The 19,666-nt window shown below is 43.3% G+C and overlaps 1 protein-coding gene across 7 annotated transcripts in view; it reads right to left on the reverse strand.

Moving 5' to 3' along the window:
• Positions 1-216: 216 nt before the first annotated feature.
• The window catches only part of KIF13A (kinesin family member 13A), a 230,244-nt gene continuing 210,794 nt past the window's right edge, over positions 217-19,666 (reverse strand). For 2 of the 7 annotated variants that reach the window (XM_047797093.1, XM_047797091.1), the window contains 9 exons: positions 19,238-19,390; positions 17,884-17,961; positions 16,275-16,322; positions 14,092-14,197; positions 12,330-12,481; positions 11,707-11,811; positions 11,314-11,355; positions 4,647-5,438; positions 217-1,739 (listed from right to left, as the gene is read on the reverse strand). In XM_047797093.1, the coding sequence (XP_047653049.1) occupies positions 1,719-1,739; positions 4,647-5,438; positions 11,314-11,355; positions 11,707-11,811; positions 12,330-12,481; positions 14,092-14,197; positions 16,275-16,322; positions 17,884-17,961; positions 19,238-19,390 (1,497 nt within the window). In that variant the 3' untranslated portion in view covers positions 217-1,718. Of the gene's footprint in view, positions 1,740-4,172; positions 5,439-11,313; positions 11,356-11,706; positions 11,812-12,329; positions 12,482-14,091; positions 14,198-16,274; positions 16,323-17,883; positions 17,962-19,237; positions 19,391-19,666 lie in introns of those variants that run through there. The other 5 variants (XM_047797096.1, XM_047797095.1, XM_047797094.1 and 2 more) reach the window with 4 other exon arrangements.

Raw genomic sequence — 19,666 nt, forward strand, 5'->3', positions numbered from 1 at the left:
TAAACCCCCAAGGCATGATTGCTGGTACTATTATTGTTTAAGCTACAGGCACAGGCACACAAATATGAAACCAATGGCAGAGTTAGTAAAGACAACCAACCAATGTTTTTAAATCGGAATTAGACAGTCTGTATTCTAACACACACACACACACACACACACACACACACACACACACAGTCTGTACCAATTAAATACAATAAAGTTGAAAGGGGATATAAATTACAGTTTTTCTTTTTTTAAACAGACAATAGTAAAATACTACAGTCAGCTCACTATACACAAAAATCATGAACAGCAGCTTTTCATTAAAATCTCCAATATCTTACTCATTTACTGATGCTAAGAACTGAAAGGAAAAAGGTACAGCCAACTGTACACACTCTTTCTGGCTCCCACAACACATGAATTGCTGTACAAGTGGACCAGCTGTACAGGCATCTACACAATAGGTACATAAAGTACTTTTGCAACAACTTCTGCATACACAGTCCCTCCAAGCCTCCATCAGTTAAAGATTTTTACAAGTGACGACACCGACAGCAGTGTCATCTGTGTTCCATCATTTCTTGCGAACACGGTCAAGTGGGTGCCCATGAACTTTACAGCTCATTCCACCTCTTCAGTATTTTCCAGAATCGAAGTAAAATAACAAGGGCAAAACCACACCACCACAAAACCTACCAATCCCAAACAGAACCACAAAGAGACGAAAATCAACACCCTCCCGGCCCCCCGCCCGACCCAACGCTTGGTTATGTCGTTGTGTTTTCTTACAGTAATACTGCTCTCTGCATTCTGCCTGCCTGGCTGGGCTGGACCAAGGGACAAGAGATGCTGGGGTCAGGCCCCAGTCATTGTCAACAGCTATAATACACATCGATGTCAGCAGGTGGCGAACCAAGTGGAAGACCAAAGAAGGGAGCTGAGACTTTTCAGTGTGCTTGTGAAACAGAGGACAGAGAACGGCAGCACGTGGCCTGGTAGCCAAGAGGCATATGGCACCGAACTTGCAGTCAAACACATAGGTACACATAAAACAAGGGTGGACAGCAAAAACGTTCAGTCTTGTGTAAGTTCTTTGGTTATAAAGAACGGCATTCTGTAACCTTTTCCACAAAGAGGGGTGTGCAACCTCCTCCTTAGGCAGTACAATCTTTTTCATCTGCTCGTGTTCTGAGCGATCGCCCAGGCTGCTTTGTAACAATGTCCAGTACCTTACGATTTTCTACAAACCACTTTCATCCGCATTTCAGTGTGCAGTCTCGTCTGTCTCCAGACATACTATATAGATACACATTTCATATACATAATATATATTACTTATAAAAAAAAATTAGAGCATTGACTCCAGATTCTACAGTAAGAACTGATTAAAATTGTACAAGAATAAAGTTTGTTTGAATCTGTGGAGGTTTCTACATGGGGCGGGGGTGTGTGTGTGTGTGTGTAGTGAGTGCAAACAAAAATACTGCCACTTCATTAAGCCAGGATTTTCGGTTCTCTGGAAAAAAGCAGAGGTTGCCGATTCACCCAAGTGACAAAGTGCCGCTTCTCCCTGCTCAGGAGGAAGAGGAGGAAGCCCTGGGACAGCGTGGCTTCTCGGTGCTGGTCTGGGGGTCCCGCTGGGCCGCAGCCTGTTGTAGAGATGGGCTGGTGTTCTCGGGAGGCGACTGGAGCAGAGATGCCGTGGCCTTCGCAGGAAGTGCTCGCTGCTCTTACCGAGTGGCCGTGCGCCCCTGGAACGCAGAGGCCGATGAGTTCCAGCTCCTGTGTCCCCACCCCCTCCCTACCCATGGGGACCACCCTACACAAGGGGCTCCTCCCAGGGGGACCCACAGGATCCGATTTACAATGGAATCCAGTGCTTGAATTTACACTGTTCAAGGGAGGAACCTAGCTCCAAGGAGAAGCGTCTAGGAAAAGTAATGCCAGCAAGACCCAAAATTAAAGTAAAACAAAATCACTTCTGGGTCCACACTCTAAGTCGTACCAGGGTGAAAACCAAAGTCAAACAACAGTACTTAAAAAAGTCCTCAAACTTTTTCCCTGTCAAAACAACTTATCACAACCAACAGGACTCCCCTGGTGGCACAGCTGCTTTAAGATCCGGTGTTGTCACTGTTGTGGCTCTGGTTACTATGGAGGCACGGGTTCGAGCCCTGGCCCAAGAACTTCCTCATGCTGAGGGCAAGGCCAAAAATAAAAAAAAGAACTAATAACAAAAATACTACAGTAATCAAAAAGAAAAAGAAAAAAAAATCATCACAGTCCTACATTACCCTGATAAAAGAAATATTTTTAAAAAATGTATTTATTTTTTGCTTTTTAGGGCCACACCCAAGGCATAATATGGAGGTTCCCAGGCTAGGGGTCCAATCGGAGCTATAGCTGCCAGCCTACACCACAGCCACAGCAATGCCAGATATGAGCCGAGTCTGTGACCTACACCACAGCTCATGACAGTGCCAGATCCCACTGAGCGAGGCCAAGGATCGAACCTGCGTCCTCATGGATGCTAGTCAGATTCGTTAACTGCTGAGCCACGACGGGAACTCCCACCAAGAAATATTTTTGTAAATTCTACTTTCAAACCAAAATCTTTGGCAGGGACATGCTATTCTGGAGCCCTTCGAAAGCAGAAATCAGCTTCTGTTCCTGTTACCGGGTTCTAACGAATCCAGGCAATGAAACAAGGGCTTGCTGCCCTCCTCCCTCTTCTATGAGCGGTGCTTCAAGCAGTGCACCTCAGACATGCCACCCCCCACTCCTTCAGCAGCTGGGTTTGTGAAAACCTCACCCCCCCCGTTCCACCTTGTACTGAAGCAAAGTCTTAGGTGTGGAGGGCAGTGACTTCTGGAAATCTGATTTTTTTTTTTTTTTTTTTTCCCTTCAGTGGCTTGATGTGGGATCTCAGTTCCCAGACTAGGGACCGAACCCAGACTGAAGCAGTGGTCAAAGTGCCAAGTCCTAAACACTAGGCCACCAGAGAACTTCCCCGGGAATTTAAGTTTTGTTTTTGTTTTTTTTTTTTTGTCTTTTTTCCATTTCTTGGGCCGCTCCCACGGCATACGGAGGTTCCCAGGCTAGGGGTCCAATAGGAGCCGTAGCCGCCGGCCTACACCAGAGCCATAGCCACTTGGGATCCAAGCCGCATCTGCGACCTAAACCACAGCTCACGGCAACGCCGGATCCTCAACCCACTGAGTGAGGGCAGGGATCAAACCCGCAACCTCATGGTTCCTAGTCGGATTCATTAACCACTGAGCCACGACGGGAACTCCCCAGAATTTAAGTCTTTAAGGGGCATCTTCTCCTGACACCTCCCAGTGAGACTACAGTGCATTTAGGTTTGAGAAGCACTGTTCCAGGGTGAAGAATTAACCCCTGGACCACACTCCTGACCACAGTGTTCCTGGACTTCTTGGAAGAAGGACTGAAAAGCTGTTGTGGGCCAGCAAAGCAGATTCTGCTAAAGATGGGTATAAAAGAAGCTGAAGACTTTGCAATAAATGAATTCTTAGTTTGCAAGAACAATAATGAATACCTTTATCTTATTCTTCTGTTGAGCTAAAAAGTCTTTTTTTTTTTTTTGAGTTGTAAGAGATCTCTGTTCGGTTTTTGCAGTATTTTTATGAATCTGTCGTAGAAACGACCACACACTGAAATTTTAAGGGTTAGTATGGAACACTTGGGGCGGGGGTAAAGCCACCAAACTGGAATGATAACTCCCTCCGCAAAACAGAGGGGCTGAAGGGCACTGCCTTCTCCTCTCCTTCCTACAGCTGCTTTCTAGTTTTGGCAGCTCTTTGTGTGGCTGAGCCTGGTGCTCCGGTGCCCCTTTCATGGCTGTGGCTGGGGGGTGAGACCAAAAAAGCAACCCTGAGTGGGTCTAAGAGACGGTGGTACTCAGAAGCAGACAGCCTCTTATTTATGTAAGTCACTCTTTTCCTTAGGAATATAGGAAAGACTCATTTTGTTCCACTGTGAACATTAAACACGACAGCAAACCAGCCTAGCTAACTTTCAAAACCCAAACCTCAACTGCTCAGGGAATTCAGCTAGGCTTCTCCAAAGTGATTTTTATTCTGGGGGCACTCAATGTGTGTATTTTTCCAAATCTGTGATGTGTACCTCCCCCAACCTGTGCTTTTTAATGCCTCTGAAACTGCTGATATGATGGAGTTGAATGAGAGGTATTTTTTTCTTAATGATGCACACATAAAATAATGGTGTATCTAATAACCAAAGAAATCACAGATTTGATGAAATACGGTAGATGCTACCAGAAAACCTTGCGACAGCCAGTAATTAAAGATCTCAGGGAACAGACACAAGGTTGGCTGTTCCTTACCCACAATAAATGCTCAATTTAACACGAACCCATATGCCAGTTAAAAAAAAAAGCCACAGGTCCTTCATATTTCAGAGTTCCACCCTGAAACTAAGCAAGCAGACTCACAGGCTTGCTCCCCTCACAGAGCATGCGAACGGGGTCCCCAAGTGGGCCCCTCCTCCCTGTGGGGAACATCTGAATGAATCGCCCTTCCTAAGTCACAGGATGAAGGGCCCCCAGTTGGCGGGGCACAATTGGGTGCATCCACGGACAGCCCAGGACCCACAGGGCTGCCCCTGGAATTTATTACCTGGTCATTCCCTGCCGAGGAAGGCGGCTGGCCAGGGTCCTGGGGCCCAAACGGGGCCCTCTTACTGTCCGTTGGACTGGGTAGGGTCCGACTGCTCGAAAGTTCTCCCGCAGAAGGAGCTGTCAAACCATCAAAATCCTTCCCATCGGACACGCCCATAAACTCTGTGAAAGAATGGTCCTCAAGGACGTCCGTGGTGTGTTCCACGGTCACCTCCCTGGGGCAGAATCCTCGGGCCGGCGGGCCCTTTTTACCGGAGCAGGCCTCTTGTCCTGAACACGAGCCGGTCCTACAGAGAGCGGTGGAGTTTTTCTCGGGGGTGCTTTGGGATGATGGGCTCCCTTTGGCTAAGGCACTGTTTTCCTTGAGTGGCACCATCGTCATCTTATCCTTTACCAAGCCTCTGTCTAGTTCTGTCAACTCTTTGCTTGAGGACGGCCGGAAATCATGCACAAATGATGGTCCGGGATGCTCGCTGGCATCTGCGTCCTTCGCCGGAAGGGCCAGCTGATCTGAGCTGTCGCTCGAAGGGACCACCATGTCAGACAGGGTGGCGTTGGAGGCACTGTGGGAAAAGTAGCCGCTGGTGATGCTGCTGGTGGTGGGGCTGCGGGACACATCCTTCTCCGGGACCTTTGAGTTCGTCAAATCGACTTTAGAAGAAAACCACTCCCTGCTCTCCAAGCTGGCATTGTAAACACTGAAGTCGGCAAACTCCACGGGGACATAAGGCTGTGAATTCAGCAGCTTCCTGTTGAGAGCCTCCAGATCGTTTTCCTCCTCCTCAGAGTCCTACAGAAACAAGCAGAAGTCAGCCAGGAGCTCCTTGGAGCAACTTTATTATTGAGACAAGTTTTAAAGACTATCAAAGGCTTTTGCCATCACATGTTTAGCGTTTTTTCTCTCGGAGTTTGGTTCAAGCTTGTCACCTGTTGTGGACACAGGTACATGATCCTCCGAGATCTGTGAGCGTGAACCCATTATGTCCAAGATAAAGGAGATAAAAATTTATTTCTTCTGTGCTCAAGTATTGCTAATAATTAGAAACCCTTCCTCCCCTGGTTGGAGGGAAAGAATGGCAGGAAGTGCAGTGGACTTTTAATTAGTTCCTCGTGATTAGTTTTCGGTTGGATGGTTTCCCTTTTCTAATTAAATGAGTAGAGGGACAGCTAGAGGCAGAGCAGAGCTGCTGTGTCATTTGTTCTTATAATCTTCATCTTGGGGAGCAAAGTGCAGATAAATAAGATGATTTGCAAAAAAGACTTCTGAGCAATTTTATGGGGAGGAAAGGCAATAAAATAAAGACCACCCCCTCCAACAGCAAAAGGGCACAGAACACAATTTCAACACCCATTCTCAGTCTTATACTAAATATTTTAAGTTTGTAAAATACTAAATTCATCTGCAATTACTATTTTCTAAGGTCTTTGAGAAGCATGGATAGGGGATTTGACTAGAAGGTGAGGAAGACAGTGAGATTTAAATGAAAATGTCCTTTGTTAAGTAGCTTTAGGATTCTGTTTACAGAGACTGGTAACTATGGAGAAGTGAGTGTTATTAACTTCCAATCCCTTTCCCTGAGAACTTGATTCTTTTATATTTGGTGGGAAACAATGTAAAACACATGGACATTTTATTTTCAAATAAAAAATAAGTGCTATTACTATCTAGCCATTTCTAATTAACTTCATGAACATCTGATGACAGTGCAAAATATTCCTTGTCTCTTTTGAAACATGACCTCCATTCAACAAATATTCATCAAGCCTCCTCTATGAGTCAGCCATTGTCTTAAGAATCAATGTTGGGTAAAAAAAGACATGGTTCCTTGTCCTCAAGGAGTAACAACTGTGTGTTCTTGCTCAAAGAACAACCGTGGACCCGGCTGGGTGGATGAAATTCCATTCAGTATAACAACAGTGTGACCATGAAGACCTGGAACTAAAACACTAGACTTACTCATTTCAAGGGAGATAGAGAGAGTGAGAGAGAAGAGATAGTGGCGAGAGAAAGGATGGGGGGGGGCAGGGGAGCACGCTCCATGGAGGTGAAAGGTGGCCATTCGCAAATGAACACAGAGTCCATCTAGTGGACTTTTTAGCAATATTTTCTTTTCTATCTCATTAAGATGCTAAGTACCTAAAAAAAGAAATAGCTTAATACTCTTCAATGTTTCTTAGTTTTAAACATAACTTGAATGAAAATTATTTTAAATTATCAGTAGTCTTAATCCCTTGGTGATTAATCAAAGATGACTATCAAATATCAGTGATAAAGTTCCAGAAATTAGCAAAACAAAACTTTTGGCAATGCTAACCTTGCTATCTTATCTTTAGCCGCATTCTAATTAAGTAGCACGGTTAAAAAGGGGGTCGGGTAGAGAGATCATTGCCTGGGGTTAGAGGGAACCTTTGGAAGAGAGCAAAAACTGGACAGAACTGTCTGAATCAGTAACCTTGGTGATATTTTCTAGATTCTCTACTTGACCTGTTTAGACTCAAAATTGGATTTCAGGTGTTTGTTTCTTTTACATTTCCTTCTGATTTAAGCTGGCAAAGAAACATAATCCCCAAACCCAAGAGTCCCTGATGTAATTAACTACTAAAAAATTAGTTGTTGCAAAGAAAACCAAACCTGAAGATGAGAATTTGCAATTTGGGGTTCCTTTTATGTCTGAAGTGATTTCTTCTGAACAAGGTCTGTCCCCCTAAAAATACAACGTTGCTGAGTGAAACGTTCACCCATGAGCTCAATGTGTAGGAACAGGTACATACTCATTAAAAATCCCAAAGATAAACAATGATTCTTCAAGGATTAAAATGACCTTAGTAAAACTGAAGAGTCTACAAAAACAGAGATCAGTACATAGTTCTGCACTTGGGGTGGGGCTGGAGTTGGGGAAGTGACCTCAAGAGAAAGCCTAGTGGAATAGGGACAGCTACTTTCCAGAAGAAAGAAAACTGAATAGATTTCATCATTTTCCAACGTGTAAGAGCAGATGGAAAGTCTATGAAGTTAAGGTTTCCAAGGAGAAAAGAATAACTTCACTGGCTTAACCTGTATTTTAAGGGAATTTGGTTAGATAGGAATTTTTTTTTTTTTGACAGTTATCTCTTGGCTCTGTACATTTTTATTTATTTTAAAATTGAAGTATAGTTGATTTGTAATGTTATGTTAGTTTCTGGTATACAGCAAAGTGATTCAGTTTTGCATGTGTGTGTATGTACACATACATACATGTACAACATACTTTTTCAGAAGCTTTTCCAATATAGGTTATTATAAGGTATTGACTATGGTTCACTGTGCTATATAGTAGGTCCTTTTTGTTTATCTATTTTATATATTAGACATTTTATACCAGAAATATTATTATTATTTTTTCTTCTTAGGGCTGCACCTGCAGCATATGGAAGTTCTCAGGCTAGGGGTCACATCAGAGATGCAGCTGCCAGCCTATGTCATAGCCACAGCAATGCATCTGCGAGCCACGTCTGCGCAGAAATATTATTTATCACTTTACCTTAAAGGAGATTAAACGAAGCACCTTCCTATTACACTTTATGGACAAAAAGAGTGAAAATTCTTTCTAAAAGTGAGACACGGGGTCAAGTTCTCAAGTTCTTCTACAGCTACTGTCTTCATGATTTGGTTTTTGATTATGTAGCAGGTATCTACCTATAGACAAAACACCTTGATTTTAAGAAGGGATCAAAATCCACATTAAAGCAGTGACCTTCTCGAGTTCTCTGGTGGCTCAGCAGGTTAAGGATCTGGCATTGCCACTGCTGTAGCTTGAGTCACTGCTGTGGTGAGGGTGTGTTCCCTGGTCCAGGAACTTTGGCATGTGTTGGGCATGGCCAACAAAAAAACCAACCAACCAACCAAACAACCCCCCCCCCCAAAAAAAAACAGTGACTTCTGCAAGGACTTTCACACGATTAAAATCCTTTTCAGTCCCATTCTAATCAGCTGTCTGTTAGGGGAGACGGCCTCTGTTTTCAGAGACTCCCTCAGCCCAGGGCCCTAGTACTTCTGTCCATGGTACTAAGGAGAGGGTGGCCCCTTTTAAGAAACGAGAACAGCAGGGCTGAAAGACAGAAAATGTACTATCTTTGGGAGTCCCAGGTGTCACAGGGGTCAACTCAGTTCCGCTGAGAGATGGGGCCTTTGTTCTTATGCTCTGATTAACTGTGAGACCTTGGGCAAGTCACTCAACAAGTCTTGTGTTTCTTCTGTAAAATGAGAAACAAAAACCATATGCTGTTTATGCAAGACCCAAGGGAGGGAAAACTGACTGTCTTTATGCTTTTCTTTCTGCCCTGTGACTTAAAAAGACAGACTCCAGGAGTTCCCGTCATGGCTCAGTGGTTAACAAATCCAACAAGGAACCATGAGATTGCGGGTTTGATCCCTGACCTTGCTCAGTGGGTTAAAGATCCGGCGTTGCCTTGAGTTGTGGTGTAGGTCACAGAGGAGGCTCAGATCTGGCCTTGCTGTGGCTGTGGTGTAGGCTGGCGGCTATAGCTCCGATTAGACCCCTAGTCTGGGAACCTCCATATGCCGCTTGAGTGTGGCCCTGGAAAAGACAAAAAAAAAAAAAAAAAAGGACAGACTCCAAAGGCATACTGTTGCTTTTATCTTATTCACAGAAGACACAGTACATTGGTGTATCTTCCCCAACTGATCAGAGAATGAAATACTGCTTTAAGAATCAAGCATAGCTATATTTACCATATTTTATGTGAAATTACAGGTTATTTGGTAATCAGAGGGGCTGAAAAATAAAAAAAGACGATGTCTCATACTGCTTCATCCTCTAATTTTCTAAGAGTGGAAAAGGAAAGCGCACAGGGAACAAAAGAATACAGCAGTTATATCCATTTATAAGAGAAGTAAAATGAAAGCTTCCCAAAGAGAAACAAGATCCTCAGATCAAGCAAGTAATACCCTTAAGATCTACCAAAACATCCTGAAAAAGCTACTCTGTGAAATATATCAAACAGTTTAAAAGTTTTGGAGCTGAAGAGTGTGCAGCAAGCCAGATTTCCGAGGAAAGTAGAGGCAGATCCCTTGAGTAAGATCCCAGCCATAAAAATGGTACCATCGAACCCTGCCCAGTGGGTTTCATGGTGTGTCTGATCACAGATAGTCTAACTGTTCCTCAAAACTTCCTGGGCCAAGATAATCTGGTTCCATCCTACTCTCTGCTAGCTAAAAGTCCTGAGATGGGTTTTATTTTGTTATTTTTTTGGCCATGCTGTGACATGCAGAAGTTCCTGGGCCAGGGATTGAACCCACGTCACAGCAGTGACTTGAGCCATAGCAGTGACAATACCACAATCCTTAATCTACTGAGCCACCAGGGATTTTAAAATAATAAAAGGAAAATAAAGAAAATAACTATGAAGCAAACTGTGAACAGTGAAACTCTCTGCTGGGCAGCCCCAGAAGGGCCATCCAGCAGTCTCTTGATGGCATGTTCCACCAAAATGTATTGGTAAAATAGGTTAATGGAGTTCCCTGGTAGCCTAGTGGTTAAGGATCCGGCATGATCACCACGGTGGTTCAGGTCACTGCTGTGGCACAGGCTTGATCCCTGGCCCAGGAACATGGCCATGGGCATGGGCAAAAAAAAAAAAAAAAAAAAAAAGTTAAAATTTAGCACCTGGGAGCCGTGGTAGTGGGTGCCATGTCAATAAACTGATCTAGCCAGCCAGAGGGGTAATAAACTAGCCACCTGGCGTTTTTAGCCCAGGTCGCAGCCTCCCTTAACTAAGCAGGGGGAGGGCAAGCAAGTGACAGAGGAGTCAGTTCAGGCTGGGAGACATGAAGGGGCTGTTGCTGATGTGCTCATTCCTCCTGCAGGGACTTAGTGGGGACTGTGGGTAGAAGGACGGGGCGAACCCAAAGATGACAAGGGGAGGACGGACAGAGGAGAGAGGAAGATGGGGCCTTTCTGTCTTTCCTCAGGGGACAGGAGGAATGCAAAGATCATTTCTTAAGATGCCTTGGCGCTCCAAGCATGCAGGACGTGGCCTCCTGCCTGTTCGGGTTAGGTCTAGCCAGCTTTGGACAGTTTGCATCAGCAGCATATTCCAGAACGGCTGAAGGACCTCACGCTGACGACGACCCTTCGGAATGGACCTGACAGGGTGCAGCTGGAAAGGAAATGGCCCACACTCTGCCTGCAGAGCAGACCGCATGCACATGTGAACGTCAAGCAGCCCCTCCCGCTTCAAGCGGCCTCCCTTCTTCAAAGCCGAGGAAACCACAGGAGAGTAAAAGCTGCGACACAAAACTAGAGGATTCTTTCCAGACCTGAGAGGACGAGAGTTTTTTGCTTTTAAATGGAGGTATTGTTTATAATCCAAAGTGCCTGGTACACGGAGGTTTAAATTCTCAATCTGGAGATGTGAAAACCAAGTGCTAGGGAATGTGATCTTACAGGCAGTTTCAATCCATATGTAAGCAAGACGGACAAGGCAGGTGCAATCTATTTGGACAGCAAATTAGAAGAAGCTATGGAGAGGGGTACAGATGATGCTGCTGGGCAGTCAAGTACGGCGGAGCGGCTACAAACTACAGGATGATCTTGGCACTAGCATCTGGCAACATATGAGAAAAGCTTTCAAACACACCCACAGCGAAATACGTGATTACTTACTCCCAGTAAGTGCAATTCCTCTAGGTAGATTAACTTCAGAATCTGGGCAAATATGTATAGGCACGTTAGAAAGATTCCAATTAGTTAAAGTGATCTCCGTGTTATTATACTTTGTAAAGACTAGAGTCATGGAAAGTGCCTTTTTCTAAGCAAGTTTCTACTAAGCAAAATAGTAATTAATTAATTAATTAATAAAAGGAATCTCGAGGGGGAAAAATAATCACAAGTCACGGCCACGTCCATGCAAAATTTCATGACCGAGGATCACATGTTTTAAGAAAAGCCAGGACCCAATACATATCTTAATTTCTTCTAAAGTTTTGGGACGATTGTCTGCAAAAGGGCCTGACACCCACCACCAGGCAATATGAAGGAAATGGTTGCAGGACTTACAATCTTCTTCTCACGTTTGCTATTGTGTTCTACTGGCATGCTGCTGCCATTGCTTCCTGAGGGTACAATGCAGCCAGGGTTATGTGCCTGAGGTGGAGGCATGCTCTGCAAAGGTTAAGACACACAGATGCATCACACACGGAAGACGACGGCGGCCAAAATACGTGTTAAGTACGTGTGAGTTAGAAAAGCAATGCAAACACTTTTACACCCTGAGGGGTGCAGCAAACAATGTTGCAGGCCTGAGTTAAATGACAGATGAAACTCAACAAGACTACACAGGTTCTATGGCAAACAGCATAACTGGATTTATCAAATTAAAAAAAAAAAAAAAGCCTTTCCTATTTTCAAAACACCTAGGGCACATCTCTTTCTCACTTGAAAAATAATAAATACTTTGGACAAAACCATAAAACACAAAGAAAACAGCAGTGAGAACAACATGCCAAACATTCTGCCATGACCGTGTGTGCTGGAGAAAGAGGGATTACGGAACAGGATCCACTCAGTGATGACCCACTCATGTCAACATGCAGCCGCTAACTTTGTTAATGCCAATGGTGACTTTTCCACAGGCACAGAGTCCAGTCTGTCGCACATGGGCAGGCACATCCAGCATTTACCTCCTGGCTTAGAAGAGGCTTTGCTTCCAGGGACATCCTTTTCTTATGCTCCTCTTTTACCGGCATTAGGGGCTTGAAAAACTTTGGTGGCTGAGGAGAGAATGCTTTAAAAGGGCTGACTGTTAAGGCATGAGGATTCTCTGATGTACAACCTGGGGAGGACAAGAGGCACGAGTTTACAGGCACAGAGCACTTTACTCAACACACAGGAAGAGAGGTAGTGAACCAGCCAGGGAAATAGCTGATACAACAATGGGATTCAGGGAGTTCCCGTCGTGGCTCAGTGGAAACAAATCTGACTGGGATCCATGAAGACGCAGGTTTGATTCCTGAACTTGTTCAGTAGGTTAAGGATCCAGCATTGCTATGAGCTGTGGTGGAGGTCCCAGATGCAGCCTGGATCCTGTAGGCTGGCGACTACAGCTCTGATTCAACCCTTAGCTTGGGAACCTCCATATGTTGTGGGGTGGCCCTCAAAAGACTAAATAAATAAATGGCTCACAATGACTTAGGAAAAAACCCAAGGGGATGCATAGAATTAATATGCAAATACAGTGACCCTTGAACAACATGGGTTTGAATTGTGCAGGTCCACTAACACATGGATTATTTTCAATAAATATACAATCAGCCCTCTATATTCTCAGGGCTTTGCATCTGAGGATAATGGAGGGCTGATGCAGCGCCCTCTGGTAGATGCAGCGGCCCCTAAAAGCAGTCCACTGAGGATACTGAGAGATGGCTGTATTTGATTAAGGATTAAAACAGAGGCAGGCAAGGATAGAGATGTACCTACAGAGTCAACAAAGCCCTGGAGGGTAGCATAAGAAATCAGAAACCAAATTTTCTTTCCTCTTTTCAAGATCCAGCATACACATCACTGAGCAGACCAATTTCAGCTTATGTTGATTTTTGATTTCTCTGCATTTCAGAGCCCTTATTATCTGCACATGCATTTTGGTACTTTATCATTTACTAGCTTATTTTCTATGTATCTCATTTCCACAGATCTTGGTACCTTTTGGTATCTTTCACTGCACATAGCAAGTAGATGCTCAATAAAGTCTCAAAGATTTAATATTCATGAGTGAATTCTTGCTCTTACTCATTTCTTACATTTTTGGGCCTCTATTTCCCCTTTTATATTTTCTCCTCAATTCACTGGTACAATGGCACATAGTAAGTAAAATAAATATCAGGGGTAAAGTAACAGAGACAATTGACACAGGCAAAGAGTGCTATTTGCTTTGGGGATGGGGAAATTATACACATACGTGTGTGTGTGTGTGTGTGTGTGTAATAATGTTGTCACTGATCAAATTCACTTCTGGTATAATTTCTGAAATTCCTTTAGGAATCAGAGACATGTTATCCTAAAAATCCTTTAATTTGAGTGCAAAAACATGACAGAGGTGGATTTTTTCTGGTAAAAAATGAAATCTAATCATAGTTGATAAGATTTGAGTGTGCCTCAAGAAACTGATGTTAAAGTAAGGGAAGTGTGATATGTGAAATGTGATTTGAAAATTCTAAAGTGTTGCACAAAAAGTCTATTATTATTTGGATGATATAATGGATACCAAGCAAAAAATATCAAATAAGTGAACAGGATATGTTCTCTTCAAAATGAGTTTTGGATCATCTCACAAACTAGAATTTCAGCTTCCTATCTTATCACATGTCATCGATAAAAGAATATCCCCCCCAAGCCATTCCTAAGAAATGAGAAAGAAATAACACAGAAGAACAAGCTCACCCCTACCTTCTTTACTCCTTCTAGGTGAATCCCTGGGCAAAGTTCCATAACACGATACGTCCTGGTAACTGGGGCTGTAGTCAGACATGTCTAACTGGCTCTCTGGCCAACCCTACAGGGTAAAAACATAGATCAACTGTAATTAAGTCTCTGTAAAAAGATAAATGCAGCCCAGATTTGAGTTCCTTCAATTTTTTGCAGCTTGCAGAATGTGAAAGTTCCTGGGCCAGGGATCGAATGTGTATTGCAGTTGCAGCCTGTGCCACAGCTGTGGCTACAGTGGATCCCTAACCCTTTGTGCCACAAGGGAACTTCCATCTTCTATTTTTTAATGGCAGTATGTGCTGTTTGTTTGTTTGTTTTTAGCTGCACCCATGGCATGCGGAAGTTCCTAGGCCAGGGATCAAATCCACACCACATCAGTGACCCACACTACAAGAGAACTCCTGTGCTCTTTATTTCTGTTATAAAATACTTCAAACATGTAGAAAAGGAGTTCCCCTTGTGGCTCAGAGGGTTAATAACCTGACTAGTATACATGAGGTTTGAACCCTGGCTTTGTTCAGTGGGTTGCCATGAACTGCGATTGTAGGTCAAAGATGCATCTCAGATCTGGAGTTGCTGTGGCTGTGGCATAAGCCTGCAGCTACAGCTCTGATGGACCCCTAGCCTGGGAACCTCCATATGCTGTGGGTACAGCTCTAAAAAGCCAAAAAAAAAGGAGACAAGTACTGAACAATATGACAAATGCGGTCATATCCAAGCTACCCAGAGTGAATACATGTTGAGAGTTTATTATATTTGTTCAATATTTAGTAAAGCCACTACAAATAGAGTGAAATCCTCTTTTGAGCTCCTCTAAGTCCCATTCATCCACTTTCATAAATTTGGTGTGTATCTAAGGTGACCAGATAATTTAAAGACCAAACCAAGACACTTTTGAGAGTAAAACAGTTCCATTAACCATTTTTCCTGGGTACTAGGTATAAGCTGGGACTGCCCTGGGGAAAACAGGTGGTATGGTTACTCTACATACACTTGAGATTTAAAAGTTTCAAGCTGGCATAAGATATTGGTATACTAAAGGGAGAAAACTCCTCTTATACATCAGATAAGCTTATTTAATCCTTTTTTTTTTTTCCTGTCTTTTGTGCTTTTTAGGTCCACACCAGCAGCACATGGAGGTTCCCAGGCTATGGGTCCGATTGGAGCTGTAGCCGCCAGCCTCCAACACAGCCACAGCAACGCCAGATCCCAGCCTTGTCTGCAACCTACACCACAGCTCATGGCAACGCTGGATTCTTAACCCACTGAGTGAGGCCAGGGATCGAACCTGCAACCTCATGGTTCCTAATTGGATTCGTTAACCACTGAGCCACGAGGGGAACTCCAAGCTTATTTAATCTTATTTCAACTTCTCAGGAGATGGGTATCTCTAAGGACTAGATTTTCAACTTCCTGAGGACATAATCTCAGTTAGTACTTTTTGAATCATCCACAGTCTCTAGTGCAGTAATTTACACACATGTTCAAGAAAGTTGTATAAAATAAAGCTGCAAAAAGTCCTCAATTTCCGGTATCTAATTTTCTCCATTTGAAATAATTTTCATTTTGCTATGGTAGATGTAATACCTTCTTAAATCATTTAGAGTTAGACCCATAAACAGGGATATTTATTCTATTATATGTGGTAGGATCCTGATATGGAAAGTATCATGCTAAGCAACAATGTAACACAGAGTATGTAGCAATTTCACATTAAGTATTTGAACCTGGACCTGTGGAGACAATAATCCATATCAGATTAAGATGGGAAGTCTAGAGATTTTATTTTATTTTATTTTATTGTCTTTTTTTTTGTCTTTTTAGGGCTGCACCCACGGCATATGGAGTTTCCCAAGCTAGGGGTCGAATCAGAGCTACAGCTGCCAGCCTATGCCACAGCCACAGCCATGCAGGATCCGAGCTACGTCGGCGACTTGCACCACAGCCCACGGCAACATCAGATCCTTAACCCACTGAGCGAGGCCAGGGACAAAACCGTGTCCTCATGGATGCTAGCCAGGTCCAGGTTCGTTAACCACTGAGCCATGATGGGAACTCCCCTAGAGATTTTAAAAACACCACCATACCTTAACATTTTAGACTTAGATTCTGCTAAAAACCTGGCTATACCCATGGCTACCTACCTTATCATCATCATCAAAGCCAGAAAGGTCTGGTCGGCTGGAGGAGACCTGTAAGAGATAAATGGTTTTATCAATGTGGCTTATATCTTCCACACTGTGAACTAAATACATAAAGTGCCATATATACAGTTGAAGGCTATATGACCTCCTTCCCCTCATTTTCTCTTCTAATATGTACAATTTCATTATTTATTTGAATTCACTTTAATTGTACTCTAATATTTATTATCTTCTTGAAAAATATTCTGATTTTCCCACTCAGAAAAATATTTGTCCATGAATCTCTGAAAGATAAGAATTCCTCCTCCCTTTTAAAAATACCATTATCACATCTTTAAAAAATTAATGATTCTTGGGGGGTAGGCAGAGAGAAAATAAGTGATTCCTAAATACTCTTTTTTTTTTTTTTTTAGCTTTGTAGGGATGTATCTGCAGCATATGGAGGTTGCCAGGCTAGGGGTCAAATCGAAACTGCAGCTGCCAGCCTATGCCACAGCCACAGCAACTTGGGATCCATGTCACGTCTGTGACCTATATCACAATTCAAAGCAATGCCAGATCTTTAACCCACTGAGTAAGGCCAGGGATCAAACCTATATCCTCATGGAGGCTAGTCAGGTTCATTATCCACTGAGTCACAAAGGGAATTCCTGACATCTAGTATTCTGCAGTATAAATGGAATAATAGGAAACTTAGGGCTAAAGATTTTCCTTTAAGTACTACTTTGACTACATCTCTCAAGTACTGACAGATATATCATGTTTTAAATGATCATTTAGGTCTAACGACATCCTCATTTCCATTGTGCTTCTTTTCTGATACCTAAATGCACTAAAAAACATTTTTTTTCAATTAATAACTATATGAGTTTCTTAAGACCAATTTCTAATAAGTGAACTGTGGTCAGAAGAAGTAACCTGTATGAAAGTGCTTATAGGGATTTGCTTCTTGGCCTCCTGTAAGACAAGTTTTGTAAATGTTCACCATGTTTTAAATCATCATCTGGCAATTCTTGAGAGTAGGAAGGCCAGTAACCATTTTCCTTGACTTTCACTCTTGCTGTTTCCAGAAAGAGACTATGTTGAAGTGGTCTAGGTACTGCTCTGTCCACCCTTCTATGACAGTGTCCTCTCCCACTAGGAGCAGATTCTTCCATTTGGATTTTCCAAATGAAATGGGTGAGGAAGCCCAGGGACTATGAGAGTGTCTACCTGGCAGTGCCTGGTGCCCTAACACAGTAAAACCATCAGGGCAGCTAGAATGGAGGAAAGAAACAGCTTCAAGAGCAGCAGCCAGCAACTCTGGCAGCAGGGTTTTTACCCGACTCTACTGTCCTTAAACCAACTATATTCAATTCCCATCACAAGAAACCTCTTTCAAGTACTCAGCTTTATGGAGAAAAATTTGCACTACAAGCTGTCATGCCACCTGTCATGGCTCTCTGATGTGCCTCCCTAGAACAGAGGAGCTGGCATGGCACGGCACTCTAGGATGCCCACGTCAGTGCCCAAGGTCCTGTTCCCACCTGTAAACCCTGACCTGAGGCTCAACCCCAAACCCGGAGATGTGCCACTTGGGTGGCAGCCCCTGGAGGGTGGGTGAGCTCACATTGTGGACGTTTGGCGTGCTGAGGCTCCTCCGCAGCTGCCGGGCTTTGGTGGAAAGGGCTTCTTTGACCGTGACTGCCTGTAAATTTGAAATGAACATTTATTTCTCTTCCTCTGATGACAAAATCAGATCTGCTTACTGTGGAAGATTTAGAAAACACAGAAATCAAGATCATTTCCATCCTACACTACTACCTCCCACATTTACAAAACAGGAATTACTGGACCCTTTAGTTTTTTTGTTGTTTGTTCAATCTATCAAAAATATTCTTCACAAATAAAACCAGGAAAACTCCTGAACCAGATATTCATGCTGTGGATTTTTATATAGGTAGGCAGAGAAAATGTAGAGGAAATACCACTACCTATATATCTTCCATGCAAAACCATAATCAACTTTTATGCTTCTTGTGTTTCACTTGAGTGGCAGTTTGGGTGGGACTGCCATGAAAGCAAAATTTTTCTGACAGATGCCAATTTTAAAAAAATTTACTTTAGTTGACTTCCAATGTTGTGCTAGTTTCTGCCATACAGCAAAGTGATTCAGATCTCTCTCTCTATATATATATCTGAAAATATAGATTCTCTAAATGTATGTATGTATACACACACACACACACACACACACACATGCATTCTTTTTCATATTCTTTCCCACTGTAGTTTCTCACAGGATACTGAATATAGTCCCCTGTGCTCTACAGTAGGACCTTGCTGTTTATCCATCCGATACCTAATAATTTGCCTCTGCTCATCTCAAACTTCCAATGCTTCCCTCTCTGATAGATGCCAATCTTAGTCTTCCTGTTATTCAAAGTACACTTTCCATAACTTCAGCTATTACCTCTATCGAATGACATCTCCTATATAAGTTCCACAACCTAGAGGAATATTCTGCTTTTGCCACAGAAGTTAAGCTGGGTCTAAAAATTGGGGCGAGAGTAAATGGTTCCGTGCATGGACTTTGGAGTCAAACTTTCTGGGATCACGCCTGACTTTGCACCACTTCTTTGCTGTGTCGCTGTGGGCAGGCTGGCTAACTTCTGTCAACCTCAATTTTCTCACTTACAAGTGGGAATTATGACGGCATTTGCCCCATAGGGTTATCTTGAAGATGACATAATGTATCAAAATTACATAGGCACAGGACATCCATGGGAGATATTCAATAAGATGTAATCATTTGAACTTCTGCTACTGTTTTGCCAAAGTTAATTATTTTGTCTAATGAGATGCCTATTTGAGTTTCCCTTCTCTGCTAGACTTAGAGAGAAGCTGGTAAATAAGTTCAACTTTGTCCATCTGGGGTGAAGGCTGGGATCTCACCCTCCAGTCCAGATCCTGCAGTTACTTGCCTGCCGGAGCCGCTCCAGACTCAGAATGTTCTCCACCTGCAGCACGCCTCGCGTGTACTTCTCAATGTACGTCTCCCCATCTGACGTGCCCTCGTTCTCACTCCTCGCTGCCATGAGAGCCAGCGTTTCCCGGTCCTCAATCTCCTCTGTTGCCTAACATGACAAGAAGGCAATGAGAATGCTTTCCTAGGAACAACATCTTATCAAAAGCGTGGTGAGAAAATTATTTAAACGTTTTGAAAACTAGCACATCCTCCATGTCTCATATTTTGACATATTTAAAAATATATACCTTTTAAAAAGAACGAGGAGTTCCCGTTGTGGCGCAGTGGTTAACGACTCCGACTAGGAACCATGAGGTTTTGGGTTCGATCCCTGGCCTTGCTCAGTGGGTTGAGGATCAGGCGTTGCCGTGAGCTGTGGTGTGGG

The sequence above is a fragment of the Phacochoerus africanus genome, chromosome 9 (genome assembly GCF_016906955.1).
Source record: "Phacochoerus africanus isolate WHEZ1 chromosome 9, ROS_Pafr_v1, whole genome shotgun sequence".
Taxonomy (NCBI): Eukaryota; Metazoa; Chordata; class Mammalia; order Artiodactyla; family Suidae; genus Phacochoerus; species Phacochoerus africanus.